A 23,854-nucleotide genomic window follows, 5' to 3' on the forward strand; every position below is an offset into this window, starting at 1 on the left:
TAATTTTGAAAAACAGAATGATACGATTCGATAAATGTTCCATTAATTTTTGATTATGTTTTAAAAGTTTCAATAATTTTGCACAGCTGGCCTCAAATTAAAATCTAAGACAAAAATCAATTAACTTCTACCATAGAAGACTTGTCATTAATGAGATTAAGAATAAAAGCAACAAAACGAAAACACGCAAAACTCGAGAAATATTTTAAAAACAGAAAAAAAGCATAGGACTAAAATATGAAATGAAATCCCATTATCGACCTATGAGACCTGTCTAATAAAATTTAACGGCAGGATAATAAAAAGAAAGCATAAATTGCAAAAATAAAAAAATCTTAAATTTTTTAAGAACAAATAGTGTCGAAGTCATGAAAACTACTAGCCATGAACTCGAACCAAACACTAGGCTCAATCATGCCTCATTGGAAACCAATGAAACAACAAAATAAAATAGTAAAATGACGAAAACCAAATTTTACTAAGATTTTACAACACATAGTGCCGAAGTCAAAAAAGCATTAGCAGCCTTTTTTTGAAATCAAGGAAGTGCAAATATGCGCACTTAGAACACATGTTCACCATATTAATGGCTCTCAAAAGAAATACTGAAAGATTAACGCATGTTAAAATCGCTTTCGAAAAACCGAAAATTCATTAAATACCATTTTCTCACCCAAGTTTCAAGCTAATTTAAAAAAAAACAAAGCAAACCTACTCACTTTTGCGTTCCCTTCGTGACACCAGAGTGATTAAAATTGCCACTTTGATTTTGACAACTTACCGACGTGAGAAAGCCGAAAAAAAGTGAATAGATCTTGAAAAAGACAGGGCACCAATACAAATTTGGATAGCAAAAACCGGTGTAATAACAATGCTCTTCTTCGAGTCGTAAAAACCCAGTTGGGCATATAATTGTTCTCCCACTAAAATGGATTAAAAGAACGATTTAATCTCACTGCTACTTTCTATTTTTGCTCAGTAAATTTTAGCCGATCAAAACCACAGAAAAGGCCTCTCAAGCCAGGAACACCCTATGACTCTTTTTGCTTAAAATCACTGTTTTTACAATAAGTCAACTATTCGCAAGTTAAAATTTTTATTCTTTTCTCTGGGGAAAGTAAACCTAATCTCAAGCGTCAACTTTTGAAATGTCAAAACCTCAGAATATTTTCACAAATTATCCAACTGCTTGGGGAACAATGCTCCCAGACAATATCCTCAATCTGAAGTTGAGATATGCGTTCACGAATCAAACGAAAGCGTGGAATAATTAGAAAATTCTTCAAAGGCGATATTGAGCATCAAGAATTAAGCTCTAGAAAAGACATCAAAAAAGAAGTTCAACTGAAGGTATTTTGAGAAAAGACAAAGTTATATCAAAATCTTCTACACAGTTCAGCTTAATTTTGAAAAACGAAAATACAATTCGATTAATGTTCCATTATTTTTGATTATGTTTTAAAAGTTTCAATAACTTTGCATAGGTGGCCTCAAATTAAAATCTAAGACAAAAATCAATTAACTTCTACCATAGAAGACCTGTCATTAATGAGACTAAGTAAAAAAATAACAGAATAAAAAAGTAAAATGGCAAAAATCAAATATTCACTAAGATTTTATGACAATACATAGTACCGAAGTCAAAAAAGCATTAGCAGCCTGTTTTTGAAATCAAGGAAGTGCAAATGTGCGCACATAGAACACATGTTCACCATATTAATGACTCTCCAGAGAAATACTGAAAGATTAACGCATGTTAAAACATCGCTTTCGAAAAACCGAAAATTCGTTAAATTACCTTTTCTCACCCAACTTTCAAGCTAAATTGAAAAAAAAAACAAATCAAAACTACTCACTTTTGCGTTCCCTTCGTGACCCCAGAGCGATTAAAATTGCCACTTTGATTTTGACAACTTACCGACGTGAGCAAAAAGTGTATAGATCTTGAAAAAGACAGGGCACCGATACAAATTTGGATAGCAAAAACCGGTGTAATAACAATGCTCTTCTTCGAGTCGTAAAAACCCAGTTGGGCATATAAATGTTCTCCCACTAAAATGGATTAAAAGAACGATTTAATGTCACTGCTACTTCATATTTTTGCTCAGTAAATTTTAGCCGATCAAAACCATAGAAAAGACCTCTCAAGCCAGGAACATCCTATGATTGTTTTTGCTTAAAATCACTGTTTTTACAATAAGTCAACTATTCACACGTTAAAATTTATATTCTTTTCTCTGGCGAAAGTAAACCTAATCTCAAGCGTCAACTTTTGAAATATCAAAACCTCAGATTATTTTTAAAAATCCAACTGCTTGGGGAACCATTCTCCAAGACAATATCCTATCTGAATTTGAGATATGCGTTCAAGAATCAAACGAAAGCGTGGAATAATTGGTAAATTCTTCAAAGGCGATATTTAGCATCAAGAATTTAGCTCTAGAAAAGCCATCAATAAAGAAACTTTCACTGAAGGTATTTTGAGAAAATACAAAAGTTATATCAAAATCTTCTAAACAGTTCAGCTTATTTTTGAAAAAAAATGATACAATTGGATTAAAGTTCCATTAATTTTTATTATTTTTTATTTAAAGTTTCATTAATTTTGCATAGCTGCCCTCAAATTAAAATCTGAGACAAAAATCAATTAACTTCTAAAGAATCAAGGATTTTTCGATAAAGCTAGTTTTGAGGTAAAAACGGGCAGGGAACCTAAGCCCTTACTTTAGCGCCAGCGATTTCCAACTCATGGAACTCACTTTTCCCAATTTAGGGCAAACTATTGCGAACGAACACTTTGGACGCCACGAAGGGTTCAGAAAAAGATTGTTCAGAATTGCAGAATGTTCGATTACGACAGAAATACGACAAAAAAAGCTCTCTAAACGAGAAAAGAAAAGCTATTTTGCAAAAATCAATATGTACCACCAAAAATGCCTGCCCACCCCTGGTTTATGAACTCTCATTTCCAAGGGAATCTCGGCAATATTTGGAAACGATGATAATTTTCTAAAAGGCATGATCAATGTCAAACTCTTTGAAAACGCACCCATACCCCTACAATACTGCCATTCATTTGCCACCAGATAGCCATACAGTTTAATGTTACTGTTCGTGGGAGACTGTGTGTAGCAGAGAATGTTTCAACATATGTCACAATTTTTTTCGTTCTGAATTTAATTCGGAAAAAAAAGTTTTTTTTATAAACTTGAGACCTATGTTGGAACATTCTCTGCTACACAAAGGCTTCCACGAGCCACTCATTAAACTGTATGCCTATCTGGAGGCAAATGAAAGGCAGTATTGTAGGGTATGGGTGGGTTTTCAAAGAATTTGACATTGATCATGCCTTTGAGGAAATTATCATAGTCTCCAAATATTGCCAAGATTCCCTTGAAAATGACAGTTCATGAACCAGGCGTTGGTAGGCTTTTTGGTGCAACTTATAGGTTGAGGTGTTGATTTCAACAAAATCAAAATGAGGGCATTAATCTTTCAACTCATCCTAAAACTGCTAGTTACGGTTTTGCTGAGCTCGTCTCTTAATGTTTTTAAATCTTTTTTCACTTTTATATTTTTCGCTTGTCATGGCGAAAACAGTACAGTAATTTGAAAAGGAAAGATGGAGCGATCAAATAGCCCACTATAAACAGCAAATAATTGACTCTGCATTATTAGATCAAGGATTCAAAAAGAAATTATAACGTTCAAATGACATTTATCAATTCTCTAGTTTGTCACTTCTCTATTTTTCGCTTGTGATTGCGAAACCAATAATTTCAAAAACAAATTGATGCGATCAGTAGGCACATTAGAGATAGCAAATAACTGACTCCACATTATTACAGCAAGTAATCAAAAAGATTAACTACAAAAAACTATAGAAGTAGCGCCAAATCAGACAGCTAAACAATATGGCGCAAACAAATGGTCATTAGAAGGATCAAAGTCAATTTAAATCACATAAGACAAGGTAGTTGAAAATGAGAAATAAACATTTTTTGGTCTTTCCTCAAGTGGCAGCGTTTTCCGTAATGTTTCTCTATGTCACTTAGAGAAGCATATGTAACTTAGCTATCAAACTGAACCCTTAAAAACTAGATGACAAATGGAAAGCAATTTTGATCAGAAATTTACAAAAAATATTTGATTTTCTGCAGTTTAAAATACTTTGCCTGATATCAGATTTTACATTCTTTATTTGGAGCAAATATATATAGAAGAATTTTTCAAATATTCTGTTGAATGAAACCGGTGGTCAACCAGAAAACCAATGTACAACCTAAACATCAGAGTGACTCGCAGCACCAGAAACAAAAAACATAATATAAAATTGATAACGGACTAAAGATTTTCCCAAAAATTGAGCACTTTGTTTTTGTCTTAAGTATCACATAGTCGGTCAAATCTAAGAAGTCTCAATTAAATCAGTTTGCAAAATTTTTTGTGAAAAAGATGCTCAACTTTTCCGTATGTTACTCGAAAACGGTTGCTACAATGTTGTAGAGTTGCATCGAATCAAATAGCATCTCTTATGTGCACAGAAAACAGTTGGCTCAATTGACCAGAAAAAGCAACAAAAAGCTGACGGAAATATGTGTTTGTTTGTTTTTAATTCTCAAGAAAAATTGTTTGCTACTTTTTTGCACTTCAGGATTATCACAGTAATTCGTTTGAACCAATTTTTTAAACAGCGCCCCTTTCTTTTCTACGTGCAATAAAATTCGCATATTTTTATATAAAAATCAAAACAATACTGTTAGGGTTATGAATTGTTGTTTCTGTCTGTGGAAAAGTAAAAAAAAATCCGAACATCTGGAACATTGGCCGGGTTATACCCCTACAAAAGACGGGAAAACCCATAGACAAATCGAAATGCTTCAGACCAACTGCACTCTTCTCCAACATTTCAAAACTAAAAGAAAAACTGAGTGACTTTATAGAATATCTACTAGAAGAACATCAGCATGTCTTTAGCCCTGAGCACTCCACAACAACAGCTCTCAACATTGTCACCAACGATATACAAAAAAGCCTTAATCAAAAGAAACCCTGCAGCCGTACTATACTAGTAGCCTTAGACCTCAAAACGGCCTTCGAGACGGTTGATCACACACAACCTACTACAAAGGCATACTCGAGGCACCACTACCGAACAACAGCAAAAGATGGGTCGCTTCAGACTTACAGGGCAGATTTTCATGTAGAATATAATAATAATAAATCAAACTCGAGAAAAGTCAAACAAGTTATCCCTCATGGTGGTCTATTATCGCCAATGCTCTTCAACATCTGCATGAGCAAGCTGCCTCTACCCCGAAAAGTATAAACATCACGTCTTACGCTGAAGCAAGGAGGCCAAGTATGGCCCACACCTCACTATCAACAATTCACCAATACCAGTAAAGTCCAAAGTCAAAGTAGTTGGTGTTACCTTCGGTAATATGCTCAATTTTGGAGAGCATGTTAAAAGCACCAAAGAGAAATTACAAAAGCGTAATAACCTACAAAAAAAAGATTGGCGGTAGCGACTGGGGCTGCACAAAAGAGGCCATCTCGGTGACTTACACAGCTATTAGTCGGACAGTCCTGAGCTACAGTGCTCCCATTTGGGCTTCCACAATCAGCAATACAAAGCGGAACCATCTTCAAACGCAACAAAAAATTGCTCTTTGGAAAAATACTGGCTGTGTAAAAACGTCTGACATCAATGACTTACACAATGAGGGTGAAATGCTTCCGGCCAAAATCACACTGAAATGTTAGCAGAGCAATTCCTAGCCGGCAGTTATCAGAGCCATTGTGCTCATCATGAAACAACCTCTTCAACCAGATTTCGTCCCATGAGACTGACACTAAATGATAATTATAGGGACCGCAATAAGCAACACACAAACAAAAAAGAGCATATAAATCGCAAAGAATACAAAACTGCGCACAAAAATATCCAACGACACGCGGTCCATACTCAGTTGAACAAAGACAGCAAGCAACTAAGTACAACTCCACCAAAGATAGCAGAAGAAGAACAAACGCTGCCACGAATTGTACGAATCCGACTGGCACAACTGAGAACTGGATACTTTCCCCTGCTAAACTCTTACTTTATTAGGATCTGTGACAATGTTGATAAACGCTGTCCCAAATGTGATGTAGCACCACATGACGTAAACCAGATTTTCAACTGCAGTAAGAACACCATGGACCTGAAATTAATTGACCTGTGGAAAAGACCCGTGGAGGTAGCCAAATGGCTGGACTTAATTCCATCAGTCCTACACGACCACATTGCACAGAATAATCCGCCTTCCTTTCCATTTTCCCTTGTTGATGACGATGCCCCTCCTGGTCTCCCTAACCCGGGGATCCCATGTCATTCACCACGGCGCAGATGTAGAAAGGTCGCCGCACCACAAGTAAATTGTGGATAGGCAGTCACACACTACTACTAAAACACTTACTATTATTATGATACAAATGCAACTAGGATACCGGTGAGAAATGGCAATAAGCGCCTGTATCCCGCCAAAATTACCTGCGAGTTGCAGCTCTGTACGACAGCCACAACAACAACAACAATTGTTGTTTCTGTTCTCTACTGTGCGTAAGTGAAAAGTGAAAATTTGACTTCATAAATATTCTCCCATTTTGAAAAAATGTTGGAACAATAAATCAAGAAGCAAAAGGACAAGCAGATATCGCCGCCCTCAGATATTAAAGTACCCACAAGGATTGGCCTTTGCAGAGCTAATCAGGGACTAACACCCAATTGCCTGGTTTGAGTGACTAGAACTCGTGGTAACGTGTTGAGCAGAGCGGGCATCAAAAAGGTTTTTTTCAGGGACAGTGATTTTTGATTCCCATAGAATTGACGCGTCGCCAAAATGTTACCAAGTACACAAATTGAAAAGAAGCCGGTAAAAATAAAAAAAATTAATTGCTTAAGCCGACAAAGGAGAATTTGCGCAGTACGTAGAACTTACCTAAAATTTAAATAAGAGTATTTGGGTTCAAATATCTGCAGAAACAAAAAAAACGACCCCTGATAAAGCATAGTGGCCGGCTGTTACATGCCCTCACAGTAGAGCAACAGAATTCAAAATTCTAAAATTATTATGGGAATACAAAGTTACTCCAAGTCTAACACGTAAAATAATATCAGACAATGATCTGGTCTCATAAAAAGAATGTGCTCTCCTACTGCATTGTGAAGCGTTTTAAATTAGATTGCTCTCAAACTGCCGGCCGATAATAGGGCCAAGCAGAATAGGGACTGCAGAAAAGCAAAAAATGAATGGCGCCACAAGTAACTGTCTCTCCATTCCAAGAAAAAGCTGATAAAATTATTATTCAAGTAGCAAGCTGTGCGATTAAAAATGAGACTGATGGAATAATCCCATTTCAAGCTCACTTGGGTACTTGGGAACAAAACTTACAGCTTAAATGAAATGTTTGGAGAACCTAGAGAGCATCAGCAGACGTTGTTCCTGAAGTAACAAACTGCGATGCCAGGAGCAATCGCAGCTCAAAATTAGCTTCACTCCTTCAGCATTCCTGGATCGGACCGGAAAGCCAGTCAAACATTGCAGTCAATCTAGTCTTAAGCATCGTACATCAGGTCAAAGAAAGCCCCAGTCGAATCGCGCACACATAGTCCACTAGTAATTCGACAATCCCAAGAATAAAAATCAGTCCAAGATAAGCAGGTGCAATACGCAATATGATCGGACGACAATACCACATTGCAACCGCAGTGCAGCCACCATCGTTGACACCTGGAAGACAGACAATCAAACCTGCAGTTCAATTTTTAGTCCTACAGCACCTAAGGCTATGGCAATAATGTCCACCCCTCCATCGGAGATGCTACTGGAGAAGCAAACGCCCCTAATGGAGAAGGAACATGACGAAACATGTGAACAACTCCCAGTCCATTAGCCCCAAAATTTATTAGGCAGTGTTCGGTCATCAAGCTTTGGGATACAGCGATTCAAACGCTGAGACGCTCTTGAGATGATCCAAAAGGGTAAAAGAAATCCACCATCGAGGATTAGTTAAGATCAGTCGAACCACGGAGGCTAAAAAAGCAGACAGAGGGTAAAACGGTAGCAAACTTGTACCTCTCTCTCTCAATTCCTGTAATTTCGATGCCAGCCAGCGAGCGCATCGTGTTTTGTAGTCCTCTCAGGGCCTGTATCTCTCATTGCCTTAAACATTCTATGTTTAGGTTACAGCAAACTATTTAGATAACTCAATCTGAAGCCACTGAAGTAACCAATTCGATAGCGCTTTTTGTAAGTAACTTCACTTAAATGGGGCAAAGGAATTGTGATGAGCGCTGATCCATCGGCCATTCGATATTCAAACCTTAGTTTTACGTGGCCATATTCGATTCTTATTTATGCAAACTGGTGAACTGAATTATTTAAATGCCTGGTTCAATTTGAGTAACTTCGTTCTCTTCATTCTTCACTTGTTCAGTTTTATGATTTAACGCTTATGTCACTCTTTTTATAAAAAATAACACATTGCGGAGAACATATTACTCAGCATTGCTTTGTTAGATACCTCGTTAAAACTTCACTGTCGCCGCCTTATATACACAATTTATGTACAACCAGAGGTGAAAGAAGTTATATAAACAATAAGAAGAGTTTAAGTTTAAAAGTAACGTTGCGGGAAGCAGTTGTTGAGACTGAATGTTCTATCTAACTGTAATAAAAGACTTCCTCTGCCTCAGGTGCACTCAGCCATTTCAAGTACCATGGAGGACTTCTGCTGGCTAAACTGGACGTATCTAACTTATAATGGCTCGATTACCTGTCTACCCTCGTAGAGGTTGTGTTAAAGGCGCGCTGACAATTTCTTCAGGTATGATAATTGAAACAATAAACAAAATTCACTGTAGTTGGAATCGAATTATGATGCCTCCATATTTACACCTTAAAATACCAACCGAAACTCAGCATACTTTCCAGCGTAAAATGACAAATAGCTTTCATGTAGAAATAATAAATAACACGCAATTACTTACCAATTTCTCCATTTTCGACACATTGTTTAATTTTCTGGTAAACAGGGAAAAATCGTGACCAGAATCCCTCCATGAAAAACAGCTTTTTCTCTTTGGCCATTTGTATAAGATCGAGAGTGTGTAGCAAGTTCATGGTGAGCGGTTTCTCGCATAAAACGTGTTTGCCTTTCGCCAAGAACATCTTACAAAGTTCATAATGCTGTGGGTGAAGTGACGAAATGTACACAATTTCCACGTCCTTGTCTGCTGCTAACTCCGAGTAAGTGCCGTAGTACCTCTCAAATTTATGGGACTCACTGAATTGCTCTGCTTTGTCAAGGTTGCGGGCAGCTACAGCGACTTTTCGATGGCCATTGGAAGCAACATTATCCATGGCTAGTGAGAAATCATTTGCAATTTTTCCGGCACAGCAGAAGCCCCAGCGCAGAGGATCCGAAACCATTTTTTCCTGAATTTATCAAACAACTATATGCTCAATCAAAATCGATTTAAAAATCTCAGAATTTCCTCAGAGTAAGGACATAATTATTGCTTGAAAACTCATAGGAAATCAAGTATTGGTAATCATCGTACCATTAATCGCCATTTCTTAATGCAATGCAAATATAGTTTATGAATTAATAGTCATTACTTGACAGCGTCCTTTAAATATAGACAGGTTTATTAAAAATTTCTAAATTAAAGCTCAAGCAAAAATTTCTAAATTATGAATATTTTATTGCTCAAGTAAAACAAATTGGCTTAAATCGTTCGGATAAATACACGCAGAGTACAACCACCATGCAACATTTCCATTCATCAATGAGTCTTTCTAGATTGATGTAACCAACATTCATTGATCCAAAATTTATAAGAAGTAATGTGTCGACTAAAGAGTTCAGAGCTAAAAAATTCCTGTGTAGAATCTTCATGAAACTTTTACAGCACCTCTTGTAAGATTAAACTAATGATCTTAGAAAAAACAGCAGCTGAATTCCTTTCAGTTGCTTTTCAACCAAAAACATAATCGAAAAACTTTTTCATTTTTTGTCGACATTCAAGATCTGGACAAAAAATTGTAACGTATTAACACGTACTTAACTAGCAAAGATTAAATGCTCATAGACCTCCTCATGTTATAACATTTAACACTAAAATCAAGCATTACATAGAAAATACCACACAAAGTTCAGAAATGGATGCGAAACAGACTTCCTCGCCATAGAAACTAGATAGAAAAAATCAAATTTTCCCGATAGAGTTGCCGATGCAATATACCAAAATTTGAAAACACCTTTCAAAATTGACAATTTTTTAAAATACACTAGCTAAATTTATCCCACTCGTGAATCGTTTTCATTTCTGACCGAAAAGGTGACCACCCCATTCACCAAAAACCCGATGACATCAAATAAATAAGGAGGCTCGGTAATGTGCGCACGCACAATGTTCAGACCCGGCTCATCCAAATTCAAGACTTAATTGGCTACCAAATGATGAAGAGATAGAATTTTTCAAAAACATACATATCATTCAAAAAACCACCAATTGAATACAAAAATGTCATGCTAGAGGGTCGATGAAACTGGTTGTTAATAGGACTACTCGAAAGGACCATAATAAAAATCAATTAAACATTAACTACAAGCAAAACTCAATGTCTAAATAAAATAATCATTGAAACTTCGCATCAAATAAAACGTAAAAAACAAATTAACCTGTACTTCATAAAAAAGATAAGGGACATGCCCTCATTGCGACTGGGTTAGAGGTCCACAAAAATTGCAAAAAGGTGCCAAGTTCGAAACAGGTTCTAATATTAAAAACAATTAATTTCAAAGTAATTAATATCATTAGAAATTAACTGAAATCACTAAAATCATCATTTATATCTCCATAGGAAGCCATTGCGACCTGTCATTATCCAGTGTACGTCATACAAATACAAAAAGGGGCAAATACAGGCAAAAACAAAAATAAACTTTGCACAAAAATGGCAGTGAAGTTGTTAAAACTATAAACTTGTTGCTAAGAGAATGTACAACAGATATTCCATTGTTTAACGCGTCAAAGCCAATGGGGCCTAACATTAATGTTACAATTTAAAAAGAAAACAAAATCCTTTAAAATGTACAAATATATAAAAATCTCAAACATTTTATGAAATCTCGTAGTAACAGTACAAGAAATCCGTATAACAAACGATTGAAATTAAAACCGTTATAAAGTTTAACTTATAGCTGAGTCCAAATGGGCTGTGACGTGTCTTTAAAGACACTACGCTACAAACCGACCGAAAAACGGCCAAGCTCAAAAACCTAAATAATATTGAAAACGAACAATTTCAATAGTCATAACAGATATAAAATTTCAACCGAGAGACATTGATTAAGTTGCAACACATCAGGAAGCCAATTAGGCTTGTTTTTATCGACGGTAAGTCACAGGGTTGCAAAACAACAACAAATAAAGGCAGAAGCCAACCGAAACTTCAAACAATTTTACGACACCTAAGTGTTCAAGGCACTATAATTATAAGATGTTATATGCAAGAAATGTACATCATCACTTGCTTCTGATCAGAACATCAACGGTTCTTCCCTATAAAAGGACTACGCAGAAATGACATTAAAATTAAAAAGAAATCCAAAAATTGAACGGCATAGAAATCTCGAAAATTTTTCATTGAAAAGTCAAAGCCATCAGTCAAAAAACAAAACCAACCGCGAAAATGATGTTTAATCAACAAGAGTAGTTGAGACTTCTTATTAATTAGATTTAGTTACATTGTGACCAAAATTAAAGCAGAAGAGACATTTGAAAAAAATCATCTTTTAAAAGTTAATTTGAAAGTCATTAAAACAAGTAACTATCAACTGAAATCTTTAAATAGGTTCAGTTATACGTTATGGGGAAGCAATCGATACCTATCATTATCATTTATATGTCGCACAAAAACCAAAAAAATAACAACCATAGGCAAAACTTTAAAGAATCAAATAAATTTTGCGAGAGATCTGTCCAGCCAAAAAGCATAAACTCTTCAACAAAAACAATGAAAAAAATTCAAACACGCCATTTTTAACGCTGTGCATCTTCCAAACACTCCTTTAAACCATTAGTTAAGTATAACACCGTTGCAAAAATTATTTTGAAATCCACAGGAAATAGTTTTTCGCCGGTAATTACTGAGAATACGCGAGAAATTGGAAAAAAATAAATTTGTGGCAAAGTTCAAACTTCAAAGTTATAAGAGACATTACATATGAACTGAAAGCGTTGTCTAGGTTCAATTATACCTCCTAAAAAGCCAATTGGATCTTTGATTGGGGAGACTAAGTCATTGGACTACAAAAGTGAAAGCAAAACATAAGAAGCTTAAAAAAAACTTTACGATGGCCAGAGCCACAAAATCCATGAGTAACTCGGAAACAAAAATATACGGTCGATGGGCCTCAATTTTTCTATATAGTATCTGCCACTAATTGAGCCCTGATTTGAAATTCGTCAGTAAATTAGAGTATTTTTAAACGACGGAAAATTTCGAAAAAGGCCGCACCCCAGTAATATCTAAAAATTTTTAACGTAAGGATCCCTGTTGAGATGAAGATCAGCCCTGATATTGCTGCGCGTCTAAACAAAAACAATCAATTGTTCAAATAATTGCGAAAAAGATCAATTTTTAAACTAAAATTTTTAGTATATCACAAACAAATCATGCATTTTGTATAATGATCGAGCTTAAATTTGCAAAAAACTGATAAATTATGATTCGAGAAGACTCATAAGGCAAGCAAGAGTACAACAAGCTTTTTCATGAAGAATATGACCGCAGTTTTAAGATGTCTACTTCAAGTAAATTTAAACAAATTTGGCTAAAAAAGCAAATTTGGTCCCATTTTTGCAAAAAAAAGTCTGAATTTTGAAAAAATCAGCATAAATTCTATCCAATAAAAACCCGGATCGAACAATTCAGCAACCCTCCCCTATCTTTAAAGATGAAATTTATAACATTACCGTTAACAATTTTAACATATTTTAGCAAAATGAACAAAAATTTGGTCCAAAATACGGAAAATGTGAATAAAAACAACGCAATATTGTCTACTATTCAGAAAACCGCGATAACTCCCTGTATAAAGCGAAAATCGAAAAACTTTTTATTCCAAATTCTACGCGGGACGAGCTTTCTAATGATACCACTCACAACTCTCTACGATGATGATATCGATCGGCCAAAATTGACTGAACAAGAAAACCCATTTGAGTATTTATTTCCTCCCGCCCACTAAAGTGGGTCGGAATAAAAAAGTCGTCACTAACATAACTAACGTAAAATTGCCACACTTGAACAAGCACTTCAGAAAGACAAAGGTTTCGTTCAATCACCCTTTCCTTTTCTCCACTTTAAAACCATTTTCAGATTTACTTCAAGGCCAGTGTAGCCCATTATCCGAGCTTGCGCTTCAATATTATCAAAATGACTTAACTGTTTTCTATCGTGGTTCACGGTTACCAAATTCCAAAAATGAAACTGTTTGCTAATGGTTTCATGCCATTACGAAAAAATTCAAGAAAGAGCTGTCATTGGTCTTGCGTCCTCGACTAGATTGTTTCTCGAATGCATCCAGTTGGGCGGAATCTCCAGACATTAATCGGAGTGTTTCGATTGAATCTTACTTCGGCTTTCCAGGAACACAATATAACGTTTCTGCTTGACCTAAGCCAAACAGCCAAATTTTGCCCCTCAAAATATGTTCAATTGAGCTTTCGAACGCCATTATGCAAAATACCAAAACTTGAAAACGCTTTTCAAAATTCACAATTTTTGAAAATGCACTATCTAACTTCATGCCACTCGTGAATCGTTTTCATTTCTGACCGAAAAGGTGACCACCCCATTCACCAAAAACCCGATGACATCAAATAAATAAGGAGGTTCGGTAATGTGCGCACGCACAATGTTCAGACCCGGCTCATCCAAATTCAAGACTTAATTGGCTACCAAATGATGAAGATAGAATTCTTTCAAAAACATACATATCATTCAAAACACCACCAATTGAATACAAAAATGCCATGCTAGAGGGCCGATGAAACTGGTTGTTAATGGGACTACTCGAAAGGACCATAATAAAAATCAATTAAACACTAATTACAAGCACAACTCAATATCTAAATAAAATAATAATTAAAATCAAGTTCGCATCAAATAAAACCTAAACAAAACAAATTAGCCTATACCTCATAAGAAAAGATAAAGGACCTTTCCTCAATGCGTTAAAACCCTGATCTATGCCTTTGAGGACTTTTGTGTGTTTAATTGTGCTTTACTCTAGCGCCAATAATGTAATAGGTGAACTGTCAACAATGTAAAAATGGGCCAAGGCCTAAAAAAACAATTGTGAAATCTAGTAGTATCAAAGCCATAAAACCATAAATAAACGCGTAAAACCGCAAAAACGATTAAATTTTAATTCAGTAGAAAGAAGAGGAAGAAAAAACATTCTTTCTTTACCGACACTAAGCTACAAGTTGACCAAATTAAGAGAAAAATAGCGGTAAAGTTCAATACGCCATTGTCTAAAACATTTTCAAAAGTCAAAACGACCATAATCTTTCAAATAAAGAAACTAGATACATTAATGTGGAACTGCTTACGAAGCCAATTCAATAGTGAGCATTGGTTTCAATTGTTCTGTTCTTTAATTAACAAAAACGATCGAATTTTTTTTAGAAAAGACCGACTGATTACAATCCAATTATTTTTGGATTGTAACAGTCTAAGAGTTGACCAAAACCAGCTGCGATTGCCGCTCGTCCCTTAAAAACACTTTATTGTTTCGAATGTTACAGATATAGATAAGATGTGAGTTATTAAAAGTAAATGCTGCGTTTTTGATAATCATCGAGTTAAGTTAGCAAAAAAAACGACAGCACTTTAAACCCAGAGCACTGAGAGTAGAAGAAAGACTTCCCCCCTTTGTAATTTGCAAAGAAAAATTTTGTTTGTGGTTTTAGCATGTCTATTTCCGGCAAATTTAATCAAAGATGACTAAAGAAGCTTATTTCAGGTAATTTTTGATGAAAAAGGCTGAATTTTGAAATATTTAGTCAAAATTTTAGCCTAAAAATTTACCAAAACAGTCAAATAAACTTTTCTTGTCTTTTTTAGAAAATCAACAGTACTACTGTTAACAATTTTGACAAATATGAACAAAATTGACGAAATTTTAGGCGAGAATTCTGGAAAATGTGAATAAAAGTAACGCTAATCTGTCAACTATTCACAAAAATTTTAACTCGCTCTAGAAAACGAAATTAAAAAAATATTTCTTATTCCACAATCTACGTTGGACGGGCTTTTTAATGATGCCACTCACAACTCTGTACGATGAATATATGGAACGGTCAAAATTGTCTGAATAAAAAAACCCATTTGAGTATACAGTTCCTCCCTCCTCAAGAGGGGTTGGAACAAATATGTTCTAGACAGATTTATATCGTTATTTAGGGATTGTCTTTCACTGTCGTTAAATCTCAGCAATTTAGGAGTCTATCAAAAATTCAATCAAATAAGGCCGCAACGTTAACCAAGTTCTCGTTCTTCCTCGCAAAATCTATTGTAACTTTGTTACTATTAGTCACAATATATATTCGTACTAACTTAACTGCTTTTAAGTTAACCTAGTGCAATTCTTTTCTTTCATTTAAAATAAAGCGATACTGGCAACTATGATAAGAAAATGTGAAACCTTTCGAAACTTTGAAAAATATATCGTGTCCTATAATTTTTCAGTTTCATAGGGCCAAACTAAGCATATTATGATTTTACAACACAGAAGATTTGAAGAGCTATAATAAGTTCAAATCGAAAGTTCGTTGCTCTGGAGACTATTTGATTATGCACTGTTAATTTTGAATAAATTTTGTCGCTGTTTTTTTCTGTAAAATCTACATGTACACTAGAGAAAATTACTAGAGGTGTAATTCTCTAAAATAAATTGAAGATACCACAATTACAAAGTCGTAGAACTACAGGTCCTATTGCCGATGTCGTTAACCTTCAAGCATAAAAAGATGCAAGAAGGCAAATAGACAATTGCTTGCTTAATGACTGAGTTCCAATAAACATTTTTGCATCTTCAAAAAAATTTTGGATTTAACGGTTTGGACCTCTGTGCATAAAGTCTTATTTTACTGACCACCGTCCATCATAAATTATTCGGTTAAAAACTAAAGTAAAACGGCAGCCGTTAATTTTAGAGGCAGTGAAAAATCGCTTAGGTATAATAAAAATTTAATTTTCAAAGCGTTAAGGTATTCATTCTAAGCATGTGTAGATAAAAAATCAAGAAACATAGTCATACAAAACAGTCCCAGACAAAACAGTCCCAAATAAAATATTGAAACGCCTCTTTACTTGTCATTTGTGATTGACCAGTTCTATATTACCCTTAACAATTTCTTCAGTTGCTTTTCAGTATAAATCAGTAACCTCAATCACTTAGGTTCCCGTCATGGGACGCTTCCTGTTCACTATGAACAAACACAATTACTCTTGACCTCTGTTTTCGAGAAGTAAAATTGAGAGTGCGTATTGTTACATAGAAACGATAGTCGTTCATGATTGCATCGAATTCTTATCGAATATCCTATCGAACCAACATTAATAAATTAACACTCGTATATACATACCAATCGATGATTCTTTGTGCTAACCAGTGCTAATCAAAGGAGCTCCGTGCTAACTATGAATTTGTAGCTGGCACTGCTTATAGTTTAATTAATAGTTAATTGAGGAGTTAGTTTTTTTTTCTTACCGCCAATGACTGCATATTACTTTATTTTGCTGATAAAAATACAGCAGAAATCGCTAGCATGAGTATCTATTGAAAACAAAGAACTCTCAAAATTAAAGATCACTGGGAGTAAAATAGAGATCTTCATAGCCAATTTCAGCCACAAAATAAACTCAATATTCAAAAAAAATCAATTATAAATTAACAAAATTGGTTTTTAGAAAGGTAGCGATTTAGATTTATTTGAAAATTAAGGAATTCGATACTGTGTCAAATTCGAATGTCTGCATGAAGGCCACCTGAAGGCCTCAAATGACAAAAAGTTAATCCAATTGCTAGAAATATAAGTTCTTGCTTGAACACTCAGTATAAAATTGACGTCAATGTGTTTGACTTCGAGGAAAATAATTTATGTTTGCATAAATTATATCCGGGGCAGATTAAAAGCGAAGATCCCTGATGTTTCTCTCTCATAGTTTAGCCTAAATGCATGAACTGCAAGGATGTTAGTAAAACATGTTAAAAAATCGCTCTAAATGCTGTTACGACAAAATGCCCGATGCCAAAATATTAATATTTTACCTAATTGCTAAAATGATCAGGCAGACTTGAGCGTAATAATTGCGACACATTATATTTACAAAGTACTCAATGCAAGAATAGCATTTGGATAGCCTCTGTGGTCAGAGAATATGACTTGACTTGAAACTATCTGAACCGAAAAACATTCAATAACCCACTGAAGTATCCACCAGCTGCTAATTTGTACTCGGATTATTGAACCAAAAACTCAAAAGTTGTTTATTATGACAATGACTATTTTGACATTGGGTAAACTGTCATGTATCCGCTCTAAATATACGCATAACTGTTACAAAAAGCGATAATCAACCACTGTGCAATGCCTCCTGTCATCACGTACTACTTTTCACCATCGGAATCTATTACATCATTATCCTGAGCATCAAACAGGGTAACTAATGCTACACCCTATGTGAGATGCAGATTTGTTTTTAAATTCATAAAAGTGAACTACTGGAATTGAGGAAATGTCATGACAACCTTTGAGCGTTGGCGACTTTTTTCTCAAAAATGCATAAAACGCAGCAGTTGCGTAAACAGATGCAATTACTTAAATTTTGGCATTGAATTAAAACGAATGAAAAAAATGAGCATAACCGGTAGACAGCCAGAAGCGAAATCTTCCTAAAAATGTTCAATATGATCAAAAACATACAGGCATTTAAAAATACTCTAGAAAGTCTTAAGAAAATCTGTGAAATACACAAAAAACACAAAATACACAAAAGCTGCCCTGAAAAGAAACAAAAACGCATTGACTACAGTCAGTGAATAGAAAACCTCCAGAATCTCTCACTACAAACCGAGACCTGAAAAATTCGTCAATTAACTACCAATCCCTACAATTCGGCATCGATGAAACAAAAAAAACACAAACAGGTCACAATTTTCATCTCATTATGAAAAGGCTGTTTTTGATTTAAGACTTCATTATCTATCACCAGCAAGCCAAAGCCAATTGAAAACAGAAGACCAACAGTTACTTTGAAGCTGGAAAACGTGTCCCACCGGCACCATAACTGAAATCAAACATATTTTGAAGACAGAGCCTATCAGCTACCGCAGTTGATCTGTTTTTTTAAAAAAAAAACAGATCTCTAAAGAAAAAATATTGAAAACAAATTGAGCTGGCAGTTTTAAAACACGGACCGCAAAAAGATGCAAAAGAACCAAGTAAAAATATTATCTGCTGATTTTTATTTGATGGCATTGCGCCTGCATTATATTTGCCGAAGAGCTCTATTTGATGGCATTGCACGTCCCTGATTTTATGTCCCGTGATTGCCATTCATACATAAACCTTTTACGCGAATCATTAAGTTTGACAGTAACACATAACATGGAGGCTCGGTAATGTGCGTACGCACATAATGTTCCGACCCCGCTCATCCACATTCTTAACTTAATTGGCTACCAAATGATGAAGACATCAAAAACATAGATATCTTTCAATAAACAATCAATGGAATATAAAAATACCACACTAGAGGGCCGATGACACTTTTTGATAATAGAACTACTAAAAAGGACCATTAAAAAATAAAAAAACGAACATTATTTAGGACCACATCTCGATGACTGCAATAAAAAATCATAACAAAATCAAACTCGCGTCAGATAAAACCTAAACAAAACAATTTAACCTATACTTCATTAGAAAAAATATGGAACCGGTTCTCAATGCGACTGGTTAACAGGTCGACAAAATAGCAAAAATGAGCAAAGTTAAAAAAAAAAAACGTTTCTATTTTTGAAAACAACCTCACAGTTATTGATGTCATTAGATATCAACTGAAATCAACGAAATTTTCATTTAAATCTCCATAGGAAGGAATTGAGACATAACGGAATCAGATCTTCAATTGCGCAAAATTTTAAAGCCAATCAGATCATCGTTATAAACCAAAAAGAAAACAAAAACGTACAAATATATAAAAATCTCAAACATTTTATGAAGTCTCGTAGTAAAAGACAAGGGACGAAAGTTTGAAGCTAAAAATGTTACACGGGTTGAATTATAGCTCACTGCAAACGAGTTGAGACCTGTGTTTACAATGACTGAAGAACAATTTGACCAAAAAACTATTTTAAAAAATGACAAAGCCCAAAAAACCAATTTTTGTTTTGGAAAATATTTCCAAAAGTCATAACAGATTTAGAGTATCAACAAAAATCGATGGATTAGGTTGCAACACCTCAGGAAGCCAATTGGGCCTATTAATAATGAGACCACACCATGACCCCCACAAAATAACAATTACATAACAAACACACAATGCCAAAACTTCAGACAATTTTACGACATCACATTATCCAAGGCACTATACTTATAAGATGTTACCCGCAAGAACTGTATATCATCCTTTTCTCCTCATCTTAACATCAACGAGCCTTCCCTTTAAAAGGACAACGTAGGCACGACAACAAAAAGAAACCCGAAAAATGAACAGTATATAAATCTGGAAACATTCTTTTTAAAATAAATGGTCGACGCAAGCAGTCACAACGTATAACAAAGCGCAATAAAAGTGGATGAATCATCAAAATTAATTGAGACTTATAAACAGTGAGATTCAGTTACATGGTGGTCAAATTAAAAGCAAAAGGAGACAGTTGAAAAAAAAAATTGTTTTAAAAAATTTAACTTGAAAGTCATTAAAACAAACAGCTATGAACTGAAATCTTTATCTAGGTGGAGTTATACGTCCTGGGGAAGCAATTAAGACCTATCGTTATCAGGTACATGGCGGACAACAACAAAAGGAAAGACAAACATAGAAAAAACGACAACAAAATTTTGCGAGACAACTTGGTCTCAGCCCAAAAAGCATAAACTATTCCACAAAAACAAGTAAAATATACAGATACGCATTTTACCAACGCTGTTCAAATTTCCTACTGTGCTTTCTTTCAATTAGATCTGCCAACAATATGATAATTCGAGAAGGAAACGAAATGGACTCATAAAAATGCAATTAAGATCAAAAATGAGAATGAAAAAAAATTGAAAACGCGTAGTATCAAAACAAGGAAAACATCAGTTGAAAACAAAACCGTTTCCAACAAAGATGTATTACTCACACGGAATTGCTATTCACCTGTTTTTACGGAGGCTGCGCCCGAAGTTGAGAGAAATAAGATAATAATGGCAAAGTTCAAAAATTCACCAATCTTTTCTTAAAACAAATATATTCAAAGTCATATGAGACATTAGATAACAACTGAAAGAATTGTCTAGGTTCATCTATACCTCCTAAAAAATAGCGTCATCTTGGATTGGGCACACAAAGTCATTGGGCTACAAAAAGTATAACAAATGAAAGCAAAACTCACGAATTCTATAAAATATTTACGAAAACAATTGGTCAAAGCCATAAAAACCATGAGCTTAACTCTTAAACCATATTATAATTTCAGTGGACATCTTTTTTGCAAATAGTATCTGTCATTAATTGAGCCCTTATTTGAAATTATTGTCAGTAATTTACATAAAAACATTTACATAGATGAAATCGTTTGAAAAAATTTTTTTATGGTAAGGATCCACGGTGAGATCAAGATGAGCCCAGATATTGCTGCGCATCTAACAAAACATTCTATTGTTCAAATGATTTTGAAATAGATCAATTTTTAAACAAAATTTTTAGTTTGTCAAAAAATAAATAATGCTTTTTTTTTGCAATTATCGAGTTTAAATTTGCAAAAAAACTTGCAAAATTATGATCCAGAAGACTCATAAAGCCAGCGGGATTACAGTTAGCTCCTTTTTGAGCTTAAAAAGATTTCGACCGCAATTTTAAGGTGTCTACTTCCAGCAAACTTAAAGCAAGTGGGCTAAAAAAAGCAAATGTGGTCCTATTTTTCTCGAAAGCAGTCCTATTTTTGAAAAATTTAGCATAAATTCTAGCCAAAAAACTCGGATCGAACAACTCAGCAATCCTCTTTTATCTTTCGAGATGAAATAAAAAGCAGTAGAGTAAAAAAATTTTACATATTTTAGCAAAATTGACAAAAATTTGTTCAAAAATTGACAAAAATTTGGTGAGAAATAAAAAGCAGTAGAGTTAAAAATTTTTACATATTTTAGCAAAATTGACAAAATTTGGTCAAAATTGTGAATAAAAACAGCAATTATTCACAAAACTCTAAACCTCGATAACTCCCTATAAAAAGCGAAAAATGAAAAAATCTTTTAATTCCTTATTCTACGCTGGACTGGCTTTCTAATGATACCACTCACAACTCTCTGCGATGATTATATCGATCGGCCAAAATTGACTGAACAAAAAAAACCCATTTGAGTTTATAGTTCCTCCCTCCCCACTAAAGTGGGGGTCGGAACAAAGAAAAAGTACGTTGTAAAGTCAATGAATATGGAAGCGGTGAAAATCATTAAACTTTTGCGGCTTACGTCTCTCAGACAGGCACTTTTATATTTAAAATTCCAATTTTTCCCTCGCGCCTCAACTCCTCTACATTTAACAAATTTTAGTTTTGGAGCCAGTAGTCCAAAGATTTTTTCAAACATGATTTGAATGTACAGTCAGCATGAGTAGCAAACCCAGATCACCATAGTTAGTTCCAAGATTACCTTTTATCCAATGAATATCCTCCTGCTCATAGATACTCCACAGCTTCGGTGATACGTACACTTAATGAACGTACAGGTCAGACACTTGCTGCCCTCAGGCGTTTACCTGTTTATCCAATTTTGGAGACGGAAAGTTGACTTAAACTGCTCCAGCCCCCAAAACAATATTCTAGCTAACCAGTCAGCAAACGATCAAGCGAAAAGTTTGCATCTAAAAGACACGCGGTTACAATAATTGCTTGAAACTTGCAACGAAAGGAATTAATAACTTACAATTGATGAATTTTGGGATCTTTTCAACAATTGCCCCCCCCCCTTTGGTACCTAGTAGAGAATCCCTTCTGTGCTATACTTTACCAATATTAGCTGGCCTACAGTTTAGATAGCCGAAAAATGGTTTAAGCGCAATTGCGGACCGCTGTTCACGGCCATGCCTCTCACGCACTGTGGGATGTAATCCGGAAATCGCGGGTCGGTTATCGCGCGCCCACCGACCCGCCAGTTGGAAATTCTTTTCGCTTTGTATTCCAATTCGGCTAATTGCCCTAGCATGGCGCATTTTATTCTATCCAGTTTAACACAGTATGAGCATACACGGATACTTATTACTCGTCTCTGATTGGTTAATAAATCACTCGCTTAAATTCTATTCAAGAATAGCCACCCCTTTTGCAAAAGGGGAGGGGCAATTGTTGAAAAGATCCAAATTTTGTAATAACTTTACCATTTATAATTAAATACTTACAATTTATAAATTTTTTACCAGGCCAAAGAGCCAAAAATTAGCTTAAAAATTTAGAAAAACATGAAAACCATTGGTATCTGAACTGAACATTTTTTTATATTATCGTATTGAATACCAAACATAACTAGAACAATTACGCTGAGACGATCAGACGCAGGCAGAAACATCAAATAACTTTATAAAAATATAAAATTAGCAAAAAAAGACCAAAGATCTGCTGGAGATACTTGGTATTCATATCTTTAGTGCCAATACTCAAACTAAATATGACACAAGGACCAAATTTCAAGCACAAAAGAGGATTAACTGACCAACTGGTTTTGAAGTCAAAACATACGAAAATTATCTCTTCTTAACTGAAAACAATGGCAAAAATTCTTGCGAACTTGTCTAAATTTCTTCTTACATCAAAATCAATTCCAAGAGAAACACAAAAAATTACCTGGCAGTTTGGAAGAAAACTCATTGGGCATAACTCTTCGTAAAGTTCGTGGCCATTAGCAATACATTTACCTAGAAAACAGACAAAGATAAAATTTAGCTAGCCCTTTGGGCTGGGACGAACACCAATAGAAAACCCACTTTAAAATCTAAGACTCGTTTCAAAACAACTAAGAAAAACTAAACAATTCGGTACCCAAATTCTTCAAGAAGTGCCCTTTTGTCCTTGAATTTACGCCTTCGCATTAACTTCGGGGCACCAAGCATTTGAACGACTACTTAAGCTAACTTATGGACTCTAATCAAATTTAATGCCCACGGGGCTTCATCTGTTCATCCCGATTTGAAAGAAAAGTTGAAAAAAATAGTTACATCTGACAAAGCAAAAGAAGTCCAAACCAAGGAGTTGAAAAACTGATAAACTGGTGGCAACTCTTTCCAGGTTTTATTAAAAAAATGCAAATTGATGGCCAAAAAGACACAGGACCCAGACCCTCAGGAAAAAATCAGAGCAGAATTAAAAATTGCCGATTAATTAAGCTAAATAAAAACATAGAACTAGAATTGACACCCTTTGTATTGAAATAGCACAAATCAAAATGCCACACAAACAAAAACCCATTAGCAAGAACGCGAATTTTCAATCAAATCTTTTTGTTTCACGCTACTATAAAATTTTA

General features: G+C 34.9%; 1 protein-coding gene across 1 annotated transcript in view; it reads right to left on the bottom strand.

Annotated features, from left to right (window-relative positions):
• Positions 1–23,209, bottom strand: part of LOC142335320 (trans-1,2-dihydrobenzene-1,2-diol dehydrogenase-like) — a 44,622-nt gene extending 21,413 nt beyond the window's left edge. The window contains exons 1-2 of the mRNA XM_075383768.1: positions 23,176–23,209; positions 9,035–9,482 (exon numbers count right to left, since the gene is read on the bottom strand). Of these exons, the coding sequence (XP_075239883.1) occupies positions 9,035–9,482; positions 23,176–23,199 (472 nt within the window). The 5' untranslated portion in view covers positions 23,200–23,209. The remainder of the gene's footprint in view (positions 1–9,034; positions 9,483–23,175) is intronic.
• Positions 23,210–23,854: the final 645 nt, after the last annotated feature.

Source organism: Convolutriloba macropyga, chromosome 2 (genome assembly GCF_964194025.1).
Source record: "Convolutriloba macropyga chromosome 2, txConMacr16.3, whole genome shotgun sequence".
NCBI classification, from domain to species: domain Eukaryota; kingdom Metazoa; phylum Xenacoelomorpha; order Acoela; family Convolutidae; genus Convolutriloba; species Convolutriloba macropyga.